Consider the following 16782-nt stretch of genomic DNA (forward strand, 5'->3'; position numbering starts at 1 on the left):
ACAAATATTTTATTTTATCTTTACTCCTTTCTCCATCCCCAAAAGTACCATTATCTCCATTTTACAAATGAAGAAACTAAGACAAAGAGATTAAGTGATTTGCCTAAATGTCTGAGGCCAGCTTTGAACTGAGGACTTTCTGACTCCAAACTCATGGCTCTAAATTGTCTTCTTTGCTGTTGATGCAAAACTCTCCAATTGGTTGACTTAGAATAGTGATAATGAATATTATAAAGGAAGCTCTTTAACCATCAACAGCCTGCACAAGCATTTTCTCATTGTACCATTCTTCAGCCAGACCCGCTTGATATCTTTTTGTCTTGTTTATTAGGAGACAGAGACTAAAGTGGATATTAAATTATGAAGCAAGGTTTGAAGTAACCAGGATGTTTATTGAAAACCAAAATATCTCTGCAACTCAAGTTTGCTGTTCCTCCCCCCGCCAAAAAAATCACCCCATTTAATAAGGTAAGTCTACCAGATATTCCATTCCAAACTTATAAAATTCACATTTATTTTTTTAAAAAAATACACATGAAGAGATTCTTTCATTTGTCGAACACCTATTCAATTGTCATTAATAGAGACAACCAGATGGCACAATAGATTAAAAGCTGGGCCTGAATGAAGTTAGAAAGATTTGAGTTCAAATGCAAGCTCAGACACTTACTTGTCACATCCACTGTATGACTGAGTTTCCTCAACTGTGACATGGGGATTATAATAACATATACACACACCCAAGGTTGTGAGCATCAAATGAGATGATTATTTTATAAAGTACTTAACATAGTATCTCGTACCTTAGAGGTGCTAAATAAATACACGTTTCTTGAACAGATCCCTACTTCAGTAGTCTGTCAAAAGTAAAATCCAACTTTTAGAAGGCAACAAAAATTCTTAATCCTTTGAAAAGTTTTAGAATATTTACTTTAAATGTTAACTAGGCTGAAAAAATTAGTCCTATCACTTAAAATATCATCATTGTATGGAAATGAAACTCACAATCATAGACTTTGTGAAGTTAAAAGGGACTTCAGAGACCATCTAGTCCTTCTTCTTTGTTTTTCAGATGGGGAAACTGATACTCAGAAAGAGTAAGTTACTTTCACAAGCTCACAGAGTTGGTTAGTGGCGGAAGGAAGGCTAGAACCCCGGTCTCCTGAGTCCTATCCTATGTTCTTTCCACTACCCTATGTTGCCTAATCGGGCCCCAAGTTGTTCTATGATTAATAAAAGGACTGACATTTAACGTCAGAGAAGTTTCCAAAAATAATCCCCATTCCCATTGCTTTTCCCTTTCTGCTTTTTATTTTTCAAAACAGGATTCTAAAAATTAATTAGGTTAGGCTAACTCAATTCCTCAAATATTTATTATGCACCTACTATATACTAACCAGGAAGTACATGTCATTTTTTTAAAAAGTATCTTTTTTTGGTAGTAGTTTAATGGGAGATACAAAGTATCCTAAGAAAATATGAAATAGAGTATACAAAAAATAAAAGGTTTAGAGTTAGTTCTTCTTTTACTGGCATGGGTAACAATGATTTCAAATCACCTGTGTTATTTGTATGCAGATTTTTATTATATTATCTGCTTGACTTTCTAGCCTCCAGCTTGCACCTCTGACACGTGTCAGCCACACAAAAAAGAAATACTTTTTTTAAAAAATCTATGTTTAGATTCTATTATAGTCAACTCCAAGTAACAATATCATTAAGCAATAAATGTTAGAAATTTATCCTTAGGGCTTATGAACAAACGCTTAATAATATTTCTTTTTAAAAGATGTCACCAGAAATTTTGTAGAAGTGGTCTTATCCCTTCAAAATAAATATGTAGATAGGAAGAGGATTGTATATGGTGGGGGGAGGGGAGAGGGAGAGAGAAGAGAGGAAGAAATAGAAGGAGAGATGTTAGAATTAATTTTTAAATATTTTTATTTTTCTATTCTGGTTTGGATAATGTTATGTAATGTAATCTGAATTTCTGAAAGACAAACTTTCCTTCTTGCCTCTCACTGATCTCCTAAGAGGACTGAGTATATGTCCAGCTGCCCCTGGAGGATCCCTAATCTGACATCACAAATGTATTCATGAGCTGTGGAGCAGCTGGGAAAAGCCTTCTCTGTGCTTTGAATGTCAGTACATAAAAAGGATTGCTCCAAACAAACAGGTTTTCTGTCCTCCCTTTTGCTCCTTTTCCTGTTCCACATCACACCTGCAAATAAGGATATCCAGTATGTAAAAAACACAGTCCAGGCTAGAGAGTGTTCACTTGTCACAGTGGTGGGAAGGAGGAGTGAGGGAGCTGGGATGATGCATTCTCATTCTTCTGGTTCCATAGCCATGGAAAGATCCTTTCTCCTAGGGGTATGACAACTAATCAACTCAATTTTGTCTCTTGGGGGATAATCAGCTAAGCAGAGACAATCAGAGCCTCTATTTCTGAAGAGTTGCAGGTGTTTGGTTTTGGGAGTAGGAGGGAATCTTACCATTGAAAAAAAGGCTAAGGCTGACCCTATAGGAAACTAAAAAACAGGTGAACTTTGTCTTAGGCATAGACTCTCTGACCTTTACTTTTTGTTTTTCTCTTTTCAATGCTCCTCCCCCTCTTCAGGCACCTGATGCCCTCAGCCTCATCTTTCCCCACAATCCTTTCACTCTCAGATCACAGACTCCTAGAGTCTTTTCATTTGAACAGGAATCAGAACCTTAAATCAATAGTTTGGAAGACAAATTTCACAGAGGACTTCATAGACTTCCTAATCTTCACTATTCCTTGAAAATCCATTGCTGCTTTCCTGAAGAACTAAGAACCTAGGTCTCTTAGTAAACTCAAATTTAAGGGGAAGCTAATCAAGCATAGTCCATTCAGTTTGAATGAAAGTAAAATGTAAAACCTGAGTTTCTCAATGGTCACCTGAACACACAAAAGGGCCTCACTTCAAAGGTAAATGTAAAAATCATAATAAAAGAATCTCTGCATTTACCTTCATTAATCGCAGGTGTCCTCATAGAAAAAAAACATTAAAAAAAGGTGTAGAAAATAATGATGTCAGTATACTGCCTAAAATCTTTAATAGTTCAAAATACTATAAGCAATAATGTATAAACAATAATAATAATTTTCTTACTTAATAATAATATACTTCTCACATGGAATATATATGGACACTAAGTTTTTTAAATGAAAATGTGAAAATCACTTGAATTACAACTGTTTTCTCGATCTATCATTGTTACATGAATTAGCTGAGTCAAAAGTTGAACAAATATATAGCTAGTGGGTAAAGTGATTAGCAAACTTTAAAGCATCATATAAACATCAGTTATTATTACAGAGAAAGGACATCAAGGAAAGAAATAATATATAGTTCTGTTGATGTACTCCTGGTAGTATATTATCATAATTAGTTTGGTGCTTAGTCAGTACTTTATGATCATCTATTTGCCCTTCCTTATTTTGTCTTCTCCTGACAAATACTTCATATATTTCATTATAGGTGCCAACAAATACTGCATATGCTATCTGGTGTCTTTTTGTCAGGGAATATTTCAAAGGTTATAGATTTTTAACAGCAGTATATCCTTTTTTTGTAAATGACCTCCTTATCACTAATTGTCCCAAGGATGAGAACTACCATGTTACTAAAGGCACAGGAAAGGGTAGTCCTAGCTCTGCCATGGATTACTATAGGCAATGTAAACTATCAAATCCTCCGGAAAATCATCCACAAAACAGGGTTATTACTTTCCTAAAACAGGATGTCCCTGTCAGCTAGAAACATTGTAGAAAGTCAATAGCAGACAATATCCTGTAGTGAAAAGAACATGGGCTAGGAGAACAGCAACCTATGGAGAAGCCTCCTGGCTTTACCAGGTGTGTGCATTTGAACAAATGACTCCATTTCTTTTGGTCTGTTTCCTTTTGAATTATTTATCTTTCAAGGTTTCGGGGAAAGTGTTTTATGAACTCTGAACTATCACATACTAGTAAGATAAATTTCTCAGCCCAGGATTAACTAATATTCTAAGTTCTCTTCCACTATTCAAGAAGTCAAGCACACAAACACATACATAAAAAGTAGACAATATACCATTTATATAGTATCCATCTGAATTAGATACACACATACATGCATATATGTACTATGTATAATAATTTACAATATATTATAAACAGAAAGTTATACAGCATATCGTAACCCAAGCTGGACCTGGGCTCAAGTTCCCACTGTCATTACTTAGCTGTGTGAATTAGGACAAATTATTCATTTCTTTAACCCTCATTTTTCTCATACATGAAATGCTCTAATGCCTATCCTATGTACTTTGCAGGATTGGATTGTTGTAAAAAGCAAAGGAAGTAAAGTAGGTGGGGTGAAAGCTTTCTAGCAAGTACATTTCCTAAAATGTGTGATGGAAAAGGAGGTAAGGACAAGTAACTAAAGTCACTATGATATAATAGATGGATTAACACTGGTACTCAACCCAATTAAAAGTCTGAGAAGATTGAGGATTGATCCTCTGCAAAGAACTCATGGGAACACTAATAAAAACTGCCAAGGCATGGAAGTATGGTGACAGATGAAACTCTTGGATGAGACCCACTGAAGTGTACAATCACATAAATACCATCACAACCACAAATAAACTTGTACAGAATAAGTGTGGTTGTAATGGGGTCGGCTCCTTCCAAATTTATGGGTTAATAGCAGTATACCTACTGAAGCATCTAAATTAACTAAGCATGGCAAGACTTCATCAGATCTTTGGTCTTAACACTTCAGACTCAAGATTCATCTCCATGCATCTTAGGGATCAAGTCATCTTTCCCACTGACATCCAAATGGGAAAACCACAGAGAGGAAAATGAGTAGTTTCACATGTACTTCAGTTTCATCACCTTCACTTCTGACAGTTTTGGAGCACCTTCAAAGTTCAGTTACCTCACATATCCCTCAGTAATCTTTGCTCTTTTGCCCTCAATATTCGGAAGACTCTCCTTTCAATCGCCCTATAGAAATCCAGGAGGAAAGGGAGTCTGGACTCATTTCTCTTAATAATAATAGCTAGCACTGATCTATTGAGGGGAAGCTTGCAAAAGCTTTAGACATAATTTCATTTGATTCCACAGCAGGTGCTATGATAATTCCCATTATACAGAGGAGGCAATTCGGGCTCAGAGAGAGAGGCTAACGAGTTTGCCCAAGGCCACAGAGCTTGCACCCGTCTGGGGCTCATCTAGAGTAACAGGTTCTCCCGACCCAAGTCAATGCATTTCAGCTCTGCGCACTCGGGTGCACTTGTTCTCTTAGGGGAGCGACCATAAAGGGTACGGAAGGTCCCTGACCGCGATGCTTCGCCCTGACGCCAGGACAGCGTCCAGAGCCCCTTACCTCGCTGACAATGGTAGTGTGCGCCTGGCTGTACTTCCAGTTGCCCTGGCAGGGGACCACGGGCGCCGTGCGGTTGGGGAAGGAGGCGAGCGGGTCGCTGCAGCTCAGCGCCTCCGCCGCGGCGTCCGCGGCTCCCGCAGCGCTGCTCCCGTTGGCCGCTTCCAGCTCGTAGCGCTCGCAGCGCCCGTCGGAGCGGGCTCCGGACTCCCGAGCGTCCTGGGCGGGCGCAGTGCGGTTCCATTCCTCCTCGGGGCTCCAGCCGCAGCGCTCCGCCAGTGCCGCGGCGCTGGGACCCCGGCACCAGTAGTGATCGGGACTGACGCCCAGGAAGACCACGCTGACGAAGAGGAAGGCAAAAGTGATGCCCGTCAGGCACATCAGCAGGAACACTCGCCGCTGGAAGCGCCCAAACTCGCCAGCCTTCTGCAGCACTTCGTCGAAGGAGGGCATCGTGCAAAAGAATCCAGCCTCCACTTCGCCCTCCTTCTTCTCTTTCTCTTCCTCCTATTCCTCCTCCCTCTCTTCCTCCTCCTCTTTCTCCTCCTCCTCCTCCTTTTGCTCCAAAGCCTCTTCTTCTTTCCTCTCCTCGCTTCCCCGGGAGCCGCGTGGCTACTGTGCACTCTGCCGCCGCCGCTTCTCCTCCAACTTTGGTATAATTCCCCGTGTCCCCTCCCCCACCCTTTGGGTTCAACTCTGCTGCCCTGAAGCAGTTTTCTACTAACGATCCCCCACGCACCCAAGCCTCTTCTTTCCCACTCCCCTCACCGCCCCCCCCCCTTCCTACCTCACAACTCTGGCATGGTGCCAAGAACCAAAGTCTCTCTCCCTTTCCCACCCTAGCAGCCCACACGCTTACTTACCTTCAGGGGTAGGCACAGAAATCGGGCGGAGGCAGCGTCAGGTGGCGGCCAGCTTAAAGGCACAGCTGCTGCCCTGGACACGGAATGTCAGGGGAGGTGGAGGCGGGTACCGGGGAGCGGCCCTCTCTGGCCAGTGGCTTCCTGGGCTAGTGCCCGTGCGGCCCTTTGCGATAGGCTCCGATTTCAGGAACAATCTGGGTCCCCACTTTCTTTCAGAGTCATTAACTAAACTGACTTTTTCTTTAACTTCTGGAAGTCTCAACAGCGGAAGTCCAATCCTTAAATCTAAACCAGTGATAGATTACCTTTTCCTAACCATTTCTTCTTACTTTTTTCTGTTTCTCTTCATCAAATCTAGATACAGATGAGACACAAGTCTATGATCTCTGTCCACTTATATGCGTGTACATATATGCAACCACAAGTGTTCCCTGGAAAACTATTAAATTTTAAAATTGCACTAAGACTTTTGAAACACCTTGTATATCTCTATCTGTACCTACAACTACACCCATAGATATGGGAGTGTATGTGCCCGCGCATGCCCGAGCCTAGTAAAACATTAGGAATACAGCTTGGAAAAGAGAAAGTTTAAAGAAAGCCGGTTTCCCTGGCCTCGTGGAGCTAACAATCTAAAAAGTTAGAAAAAATCACCAGTTCTTGTGAGTCAGATCAGGTGATAAGCTATTGGAAAAGTGCAAAACTAAGTGCTTTGTGACAAAGGGAAGGAATATCATTGCCAAATTAAGATAAGGGAAGACTTCATGGAGGAAGTGACTTTAAAATTTTGTTTCAAAGTATGGGAAGGAATTTAACCATCAAATAGGAAGATGGAAGTCATGCTATTCTTTGGAGACGATTTGTTTAGATATAGAATAGGGATTAACCTGTTTAGCAAGAGCTCAGAGTCCTTCAGAGGAATAATGCCAGAAATCTGGGCAGATGAGTTAGCACTAGGTAGTGGAAAGCCTTGAATATCTAGTAGAGGAGTTTATGTAAGTGATCTTCCTAAAGCACAGATCTGACCATGTCACACTCTTATTCAACAAACTTCAGTGTCCTTGGTTACCTTTAGGATCAAATATAAAATCTGTTTGGGATTTTTAATGTCATTCATAATCTGTCGATTAGCTGATTCAGTCATATCTGTCTTTTTATGACCCCTTTTGAGGTTTTCTTGGCAAAGACATTGGAATGGTTTGCCATTTCCTTCTCCAGCTCATTTTATAGATGAGGAAACTGAGATAAACAGGGTTAAATGACTTACCCACACAACTATTAAGTATCTAAGGCCAGATTTGAACTTGGAAAGATGAGTCTTCTTGACTCCAGGCCTGGCACTTTATCCTCTGCACACAAGCTACCTTTATAACCTGGCCCTCCCTCCCCTCAATACAAGGATCCAGTAGCTCTACCCTCATTGCTATCCTCCCACAAGACAGATCAGCTCCAGACTGCATTTTCATGGGCAGTTCCCTATGCATAGACTTCTCTCTTACCTCACCTCTACTTTCTGGCTTCCCTGGCTTTCTTCAAGCTTCCAGAATCTTAATGCTATCCATCTTAGATTATCTCCAATTTATCTTTTATGGAACTTGTTTATACATAGTTATTTGGGTATTGTCTTGCCTCATTAGATTGTGAGCTCTTTGAAGGGAGGGACTATTTTTGCCTTTCTTTTTATTTCTGGTGCTTATCTGGAATGTAATTAGCAATTAATGAATACTTGTTGACTTGCCTTGATTTAACAACTTATAAGTAAAAAGAAGCCCATAGAAAACATGTTTGTACATGTGCATGCAAACCTAATCAATACAAACCTAATTATGTGACCCTAAAGTGATTGTTCAACTTTCTGTTGACATATTTATGACTATACATTAAGTTTACAGAACTTGTCTAAACAGTGCACTACTTGTCAGTACAATTTGTCTCTCATTAAGAATTAACTATAATTCTCCCTATCTCCTAAACCAGGAGCATTCATCAAGCTGATACTTTGTTTTCTAGCCTTTTTTCATCATAGATATCTAAGACTATGACAATGGCACAAGAGAAATCACGTATAGTTAGGCTGTTGCATCTGACAGACAAAGTTCATATCCAACAGAGATTAAGTAGCAGTAAAAAATTAAATTGTGGGACTCAGTGAAAAAGTTATACTCTTGGGGTCTCATTCAATACTGTTTCTTAGTTATTCCTGTTTCATGTTCTATCAACTGACTCCTACATTTCATTTCAAAGAATCCTTTTTCTTCATGTCTCAGAAACAAGAGCTACCTTCCCCTGGAAGTCTTCTCTGATTCTCTCTCAATTGAAAATATTTCCTCACTTTTAAATTTTCTTAGAACACATTATCTATATCTATTTCTTTACCCATGGCTCCTTATTTTGTATTATGTTCATATGTATATTTAAGACACATATGACATGAGAATATAAAGTGTAGAGGGTGGAACTTTGGAGAAGTATACTTGAAACAAGATGTTAACTCAATGACAATGGTTATCTAGTTTACATATATTTAGTACTTAGCATGGTGATAGAATAGTTCTACAACTGATGTAATTGTAATAGGATATTTAAACTGAGGACAAAGTCAGCCACAGACTGACTATCCTCAGTGGTGGCTCTCCTGCCTCCTGCACTATGAGTGATACTGGCAGACCCGGGGGGGAGGGGGGGGGGGGGAAGGGAGGGAGAAAGAGATTGAGTCAGACTATGATAGACACAGACTGTGAAGGGGACAATAAAGACTTTGGACTTTATTCCTGACTATTCTCGTGGTGATTATTCTGCTGAGACCATGGCTGGTCCCGAGACCTCCAGAAAGTTAACTCGAACATGTTTCTTAATCAGTAAGCATTTATTAAGCATTAACTGTGACTCAGAGCTATATGCTAAATGCTGGTAATAGGAATGGGTACTATATCTGTGATTTCATTAGTATAGGGAACTCCTGGTTTAATTTTAATGTAGATTGGGACCTTCTTTTCAATTTATAGGCTTAGAGAGGTGCCCAGAGTAATGAAAAGTTAATTTGCTCAGGATTATATTGTGAAAGACAGAATTTGAATCCAGGTCTTCTTGATTTCAAAGATGAGTCTATTCACTACTTCCCTGCCTTCTGTCAAAGAGTTTACACTTGACTGAGGGAATAAAACATGTTAAAGAAAATAAAAACAAATGTTTTTCAGCTGAACCTTTAAGGTTCAGATAAAGGAAAGTAGAAGATCATTCCAGGCACAAGACAAGAGTCTGTACAAAGACAATGAGTTGAGAGATAGAATGTTATGTACTGGGAGCAGCATATACAGCAATTCAGCGAGAATGTCCAGTGACTGAGTATATTCTTGGTGACTTAAACAAGCTTTGCACTTGGCAGATGATTAATAAATTCTGTCGATTATTGAATAGAACTCTGAGCTGTTCATACATAGAGAATTCCAAAGCCAACCATAACATTTTCATTTTATCTTCTGTTTAGAAATGGATTTTCACAGAATTGAAACTACATCAGGGTGATAAAGGTTAAGATCCAAGGAGCCAATATTTAGAGGGACCTGGCAGCACTTTAACATAGTATAAACAATGGGCTCTCTTTCTTTTCTGATCACAACTCAGGTGAGCTCTTCCCCACCCAAGGAGAACAACCCCTCCCCTCATCCCTCATTGTTTCTGCTGGCTACCTGGGAAGTGTTTGATTTGTTCCAGGAACATTTTGTGCTGCTTTCCCTCGATGTAAAAATTTCTAGTTATCACACTGGATCTCAGGTTAAGGTTGCATTTTTTATTAGGAAATTGCCAGCATGAATAATTGCAATGTGCATTTAACAGTTTTAAGATGATGGAACATAAGGAAAAGTTCTATTTTAAACAAGAAAGATTTAAATAAAAGTCTATCATAAAAATGCTGAAAGGGGGCATAGACAAGTGATTGAGGTAACATAAAATTTTCTCTAGATTTAGAACATAGTTTTTGTTTATTTTCTTTTTTAAAGACCAGAATGTCTTAAATACTCTTATCAGGCTTTTTATTTCTTATTAGTCATTGGGAAAGTTATTTTTATCTAACTGTAATAAGAACAACAAAATGATTTTTAGTGTTATTTGGGCTCAATTACAATGCCTCCTCCTTAATAAGTAAAATACATTTTCTTAAACATGATATTGAAGTTATTATCTCCTCAGATCTGAGTCCCAGTCATGAAATTGCATTTTACTAGTTATGTGACCCTGGGAAAAATCACTTAATCTCTCCGAGACTATTTCCTCCTTTATAAAATGGAGACAATTATATTTGGATTACTTATCTCGCAGGGTTGTTGAGAGGATCAAGTTTGGCAGGTTTTGGAACTGCAAAGTGATATATAATTTTTGGGAACCCTATTAAAAGACTGTCCTCAGGTCTGCCTTCATGGGACAAGACTGCCTTAAAGAGGAAAGCACTGCTTTTGGTGTAGTAAGTAAACCCCTTTGGGACAACAAGACAAACCTAGATGATGCAGAACTTTATGGTAAAACACTAACCTTGCCCTTTCTGCTAATTAATTTATATTTCAAATGGGAGTAAAGATTATTTCAAGAAAAGTTACAGGAAGTGGAGCCAATATAGTGGAGAAGACACATGCATCACTCTAAGCTCCCCTTCTACACTCACTACTAATTGTCAAATTCAGCTTCGGAAATAGTGCTTGACTGGTAAAATCTACAGAATATTGAGATATAACAAATTACCAGCCAAAGATAATCTGGAAGATCAGCAGAAAAGGTTTGTCCTGATTGGTGGGAACAGGCCAGCGCAGGCAGGGAGGAAGAACATGGAGGCTAGCACACTGAACAGACCAGACTGGGGTGGTCTCTGCAGGTGGAGAATTTGCAAGGAGAACTCTACCAAAGGCTGCCTGCTCTTCTTTGGTTGCAAAGCAGTAGATCAGCAGAAAAGTTACACAAACGCCAAAGGTAGAGTGTACTCCAAAAAATGCCAGAATTTAACAGAACCTGGCTACACCCACCCATCATGGAAAGTTACTCAACATGGACCACAGCACAGCTATGCAGCCACACTCTACAGTGTGGGGCTTTTGCCTGGAGCAGCCACAATTCTGCACAGCAGGGGTGGGGGCAAGAGGGAGAGTGTCTGCCTGGGGCAGTAGAACTTCTGCAGCTCAGCTGTGCTTCCCAGTTCAGAGATACTTCCTCTGTGGAGCTCTTCCCAGGGCACTTCCACAGCTTGGCCACTCTTTGCAGCCCATTTGCAGGACAGCTACTGTCCATATATCTAATTCTGTTCTATAGAGGAAATTGGTAACCTCCTTGCCCTGAAGGTAGACTCTTAAGGGCTTTTTCAAAAATGAGTAAAAAAGCCAAGCAAACTCTAATCATTGATAGCTTCTATACAGAAAGAGAAATCCCCAAAGGGGAATGTAACCTGGTCCCCATCACACAAGGCTCTCCTAGAAAAAATTATAAAAGATCTTAAAAGAGAGCTAGAAGAAAAATGGGGAAAGGAAAGAGAAGCACTGCAAGAGAAAGAAAAAGGCATATAAATCACTAAAAGAAAAACTTGATAAAGTGGAAAAAGAAAACAACTTCCTGAAATGTGAATTGGAAAAGGTAAAGAAGTCCCAGGAAAGTAGTATTTGTGAATTGGAAAAAGAAAATATCTCAGTAAAAAAAAATTAGTGAAATGAAAAAAAAAATTCCATAGAGCAAAACAATTATTTAAAAACTCAATTGGACATATACAAAAAGAAGAAAAAAAGCTAACAAAGAAAATAACTCATTAAAAATCAGAACTGAACAAATAGAAATTAATGATTTGTTGAGACATCAAGAATCAGTCAAGCAAAACCAAAAAATAGAAAAAAATGTTAAATATCTACTTGGAAAAACAACAGACCTGGAAAATAGATCTAGGAGAGATAATCTGAGGATTATTGGATATCCTGAAAATTATGATGAAAAAAGGAGCCTAAACACTATTTTACAGGAAATCATCAAAGAGAACTGCCCAGATGTAATAGAATCAGAAAGTAAAATAGGCACTGAAAGAATTCATTGAACACCTTCTGAAAGAGACTCTAAAATAAGAACTCCAAGGAATATTGTATCTAAATTTCAGAACTATTAGACTAAGGATAAAAATATTACAAGCAGCCAGAAAAAAACAATTCACATACAGAGCTGCCACAATAAGGATCACTCAGGATCTAGCTGCTTCCACATTAAAGGATTGAAGGGCCTGGAATCAGATATTCCAAAAGACAAAAGAACTTGGAATGCAGCCAAGACTAAACCACCCAGCTTAGCTGAGCATATTCTTCCAGGAAGAAGATGGACATTTAATGAGACAGGTGGGTTCCATTTGTTTCTAAGGAAAAAACAGAGCTAAACAAAAAAATTGGCCTCCAACTAGAGGAATCAAGAGAAGCAAAAAAAAGTAAAAAAGAGCTCTTGAGAACTATATTTCTGTTGTGGACATACATGAAGAGTACATGTATAATTTAATTTTACTGATATAATATAAAAAAGGGGAAGTAGAAGTGGAAAAGGGGATAGTATCAGAAAAAGGAAAAAGGGGAGATAAAAAGAGGGAAACTACATCCCACGAAGAGGCAAAGGAAACCTATAATATCTGAGGGAATTTAGGGAGGGGAGGAACATTTTGTGAATCTTACTCTCATCAGATTTGGCTCAAAGAGAAAATATTTAGTTTACAGAGAAACTTCTCTCATCTCATTAAAAAAGTGGGAGAGGAAAGGGAAAAAGGAAAAGAGTGATAAGGGAAAGGTATAAGAAAGGGGAAGGGACTCAAAGGGGGTGGGAGGGATTCTAAAGAAGGAGATCTGCATAAGGCAAGTGGTCCCCATAAGTTTAATACTGGGGAGGGGGATAAGGGGGAAAGAAAAAGAAAAGCATAATCTGGTGATAATGGAATGGCAGGAAATACAGAATTAATCATTGTAACCATAAATGTGAATGGGATGAATTCTCCCATAAAATGGAGGTGGATAGGAGACTGGATAAAAAGCCAGACCCCAACAATATGTTGTTTACAGGAAACACATTTAAAGCAGGGAGAGATATACAGAGTAAAGGTAAAAGGCTGGAGGAGAATCTATTATGCTTCAGGTGAAGTCAAAAAAGCAGGGGTAGCCATCCTGATCTCAAATCAAGCAAAAGCAAAAATTGATCTAATTAAAAAAGATAAGGAAGGAAACTATATCTTGCTAAAGGGTAGCATAGACAATTAAGCAATATCAATATTAAATATGCACCAAGTGGTATAGCATCTAACTTCCTAAAGGAGAAGTTAAAAGAGTTGCAAGAAGAAATAGACAGCAAAACTATAATAGTGAGAGATCTCAACCTTGAACTCTCTCAGAATTAGATAAATCAAACCACAAAACAAATAAGAAAGAAATTAAAGAGGTAAATAGAATATTAGAAAAGTTAGGTATGATAGATCTTTAGAGAAAACTGAATAGAGACAGAAAGGAATCCACTTTCTTCTCAGCAGTTCATGGAACTTATACAAAAATTGATCATATATTAGGACATAAAGACCTCAAAATTAAATGCAGGAAGGCAGAAATAGTAAACGCATTTTTTTCAGATCACAATGCTATAAAAACTACATTCAACAAAAAGCTAGGGATAAATAGACCAAAAAGTAATTGGAAACTAAATAATCTCATCCTAAAGAATGAATGGGTGAAACAGCAAATCATAGACACAATTAATAATTTCACCCAAAGGAATGACAACAATGAGACAACATACCAAAATTTGTAGGATGCAGCCAAAGTGGTAATAAGGGGAAATTTTATATCTTTAGAGGCTTACTTGAATAAAATAAAGTAACAACTTTACTTTACAACTAAAAAAGCTAGAAAAAACAACAAATTAAAAACCCTCAATCAAATACTAAACTTGAAATTCTAAAATTAAAAGGAGAAATTGATAAAATTGAAAGTAAAAAAATCTATTGAATTAATAAATAAAACTAAGAGTTAGTTTTATGAAAAAACCATTAAAATAAATAGATTAGAAAAAGGAAAGAGGAAAATCAAATTGTTAATCTTAAAAATGAAAAGGGAGAACTTTCCACCATGAAGAGGAAATAATAATATTTAGGAGTTACTTTGCTTAACTTTATCCCAATAAATTTGATAACCTAAGTGAAATGGATGACTACCTTCAAAAATATAGGCTTCCCAGATTAACAGAGGAGAAAGTAAATTGCTTAAATAATCCCATTTTAGAAAAAGAAATAGAACAAGCTATTAATCAATTCCATAAGAAAAAATCCCCAGGACCAGATGGATTTATATGTGAATTCTACCAAGCATTTAAAGAACAATTAACTCCAATGTTATATAAACTATTTGAAAAAATAGGGAATGAAGGACTCCTACCAAACACCTTTTATGACACAGACAAGGTACTGATACCTAAACCAGATAGGTTGAAAACAGAGAAAGAAAATTATAGACCAATCTCCCTAATGAATATTGATGCTAACATCTTAAATAAAATATTAGCAAAAAGATTGCAGAAAATCATCCCCAGGATAATACACCATAACCAACTAGGATTTATACCAGGAATGCAGGGCTAGTTCAATATTAGGAAAATTATTAGCATAATTGACTATATCAATAACCAAATTAACAAAAACCATAAGATCATGTCAATAAATGCAGAAAAAGCATTTGATAAAATCCAACATCCATTCCTATTAAAAACACTTGAGAGTATACAAATGGACTTTTCCTTAAATTAATTAATAGCATCTATTTAAAACCATCAGTAAGCATCATATGTAATGGGGATAAATTGGAACTATTCCCAATAAGATCAGGAGTAAAACAAGTTGCCCACTATCACCATTACTATTCAATATGGTATCAGAAATGCTAACTTTGGAAATAAGAGTTGAGGAAGAGATTAACGGAATTAGAGTAGGTAATGAGGAAACCAAATTATCACTCTTTTCAGATGATATGATGGTATCATATCATCTTTTCAGATGATATGATGGTATACTTAGAGAATCCCAGAGATTCTATTAAAAAGCTATTAGAAATAATCCACAACTTTAACAGGTTCAGACTAGTGGGAGCATAACCTAGAAAGGAATTCTTTTGTTCATTACTCACTCTGGAAAAAATTTACTGAAAGTTTTGACTTTATCTCATACCTAGTGTTTCTCCACCTAGGGGAAAAAGTAGAAAAATACTTTTTTAAATAATATTTAACAAGTATAAGACAGCTATTCATTTTCTCCACACAAAAGACTATAAGTGAAAAGACTATAATTAGACTTATTTTATCCCAATCAGTATTAATCAGTTATCAATTTCATAGGGATAGTGACTGTTAGTAATTATTAACATTATACTTATCAATATGCCAATATATGTTTATCAATATACATTTAGTTAATCAACTAATACAAAAACATTAAAGAATAATTAAATAAGTTATTTCCTTTTAAATACCCCAAGCTACAAATTACAAAATCATAAGTTCACTTGCTTCATTATAGGAATATGACCTCCATGACTTCCACCCTTTCTTTCTGCTGAATAGGGAACCAAGCTCAGCATGATGGAAGTGATTCAATGATATGAAATATTCCCCAGCTATTTCATTGCCCCTCTACTCTTAGTCATCTCTCTATTACTCAACATGGAGAGATAGATAACTGTGAGCATTTAGCCAATAAATGACCCTGTTTGTTGCCCTGTAGCCTACCTTTCTACTGTCTCATTGGACCATATAAATGTTTTGTCATCTGTTCATCAGCCCACTCCATAGGTCTGCTTATCAGTTCAGTAAGACCTCCTGAAAGGTCAATATAGATCTGTCAAGTTTTGCTCATCAATTTCTTTCTCAACCAATGAGATTTACAATTCACCATTTCTTCCAAAGTAAGAGGAAGAAAACCAATCTTTTTCTTCCTACTGCTCTAGAAATAGATTTAAATAGTTCTGACATGATCTGCAGTCAAGAAGTTTTAAAAAAAAGGGGATCCATAGAATCATTATTTCTTTCTGTTCCCTAGTCAATGTGAGGACTTCTTTACCATTCCCAAAATAATCAAATGCCAAGGTAATACATGTAGTTCATTAGAGACAAGCAGGTCAACTTTTTAGTTGTACTGTTATATACATATTATTTTAGTCAAGTTATTTCTTGACAGATCATAGGGCTAATGATTTAGACATAGAAAGGAGTTAAGAGACCTCTTAAGTACATTATAGAAAAAGAGTTAAATTTATCTAGTTTTATTTTCTCCAAAAGATGAAAATCTCTTGAAATATTTCTATTTTAAGAAATTGTATCTCATTGATAATAAATCAAACTGTATGAGAGTACAGATACCTTATTTGCGATAAATGAGATAAAATGTTGAAATAACAGGCATAAACTAGAACAATTCTTAATATACAGAGTTTCTTAAAATGATTGAAAATTTTATTTTTGAAATAAGTTTTAGGAATCATCTTGAG

General features: G+C 37.3%; 1 protein-coding gene across 1 annotated transcript in view; it reads right to left on the bottom strand.

Annotated features, from left to right (window-relative positions):
- The window catches only part of SLC22A3 (solute carrier family 22 member 3), a 119804-nt gene extending 113887 nt beyond the window's left edge, over window positions 1-5917 (bottom strand). The window contains exon 1 of the mRNA XM_003769594.3: window positions 5403-5917. Coding sequence (XP_003769642.2) covers window positions 5403-5852 — 450 coding nt within the window. The 5' untranslated portion in view covers window positions 5853-5917. The remainder of the gene's footprint in view (window positions 1-5402) is intronic.
- Window positions 5918-16782: the final 10865 nt, after the last annotated feature.

This window comes from Sarcophilus harrisii, chromosome 4 (assembly GCF_902635505.1).
Source record: "Sarcophilus harrisii chromosome 4, mSarHar1.11, whole genome shotgun sequence".
NCBI lineage: Eukaryota > Metazoa > Chordata > Mammalia > Dasyuromorphia > Dasyuridae > Sarcophilus > Sarcophilus harrisii.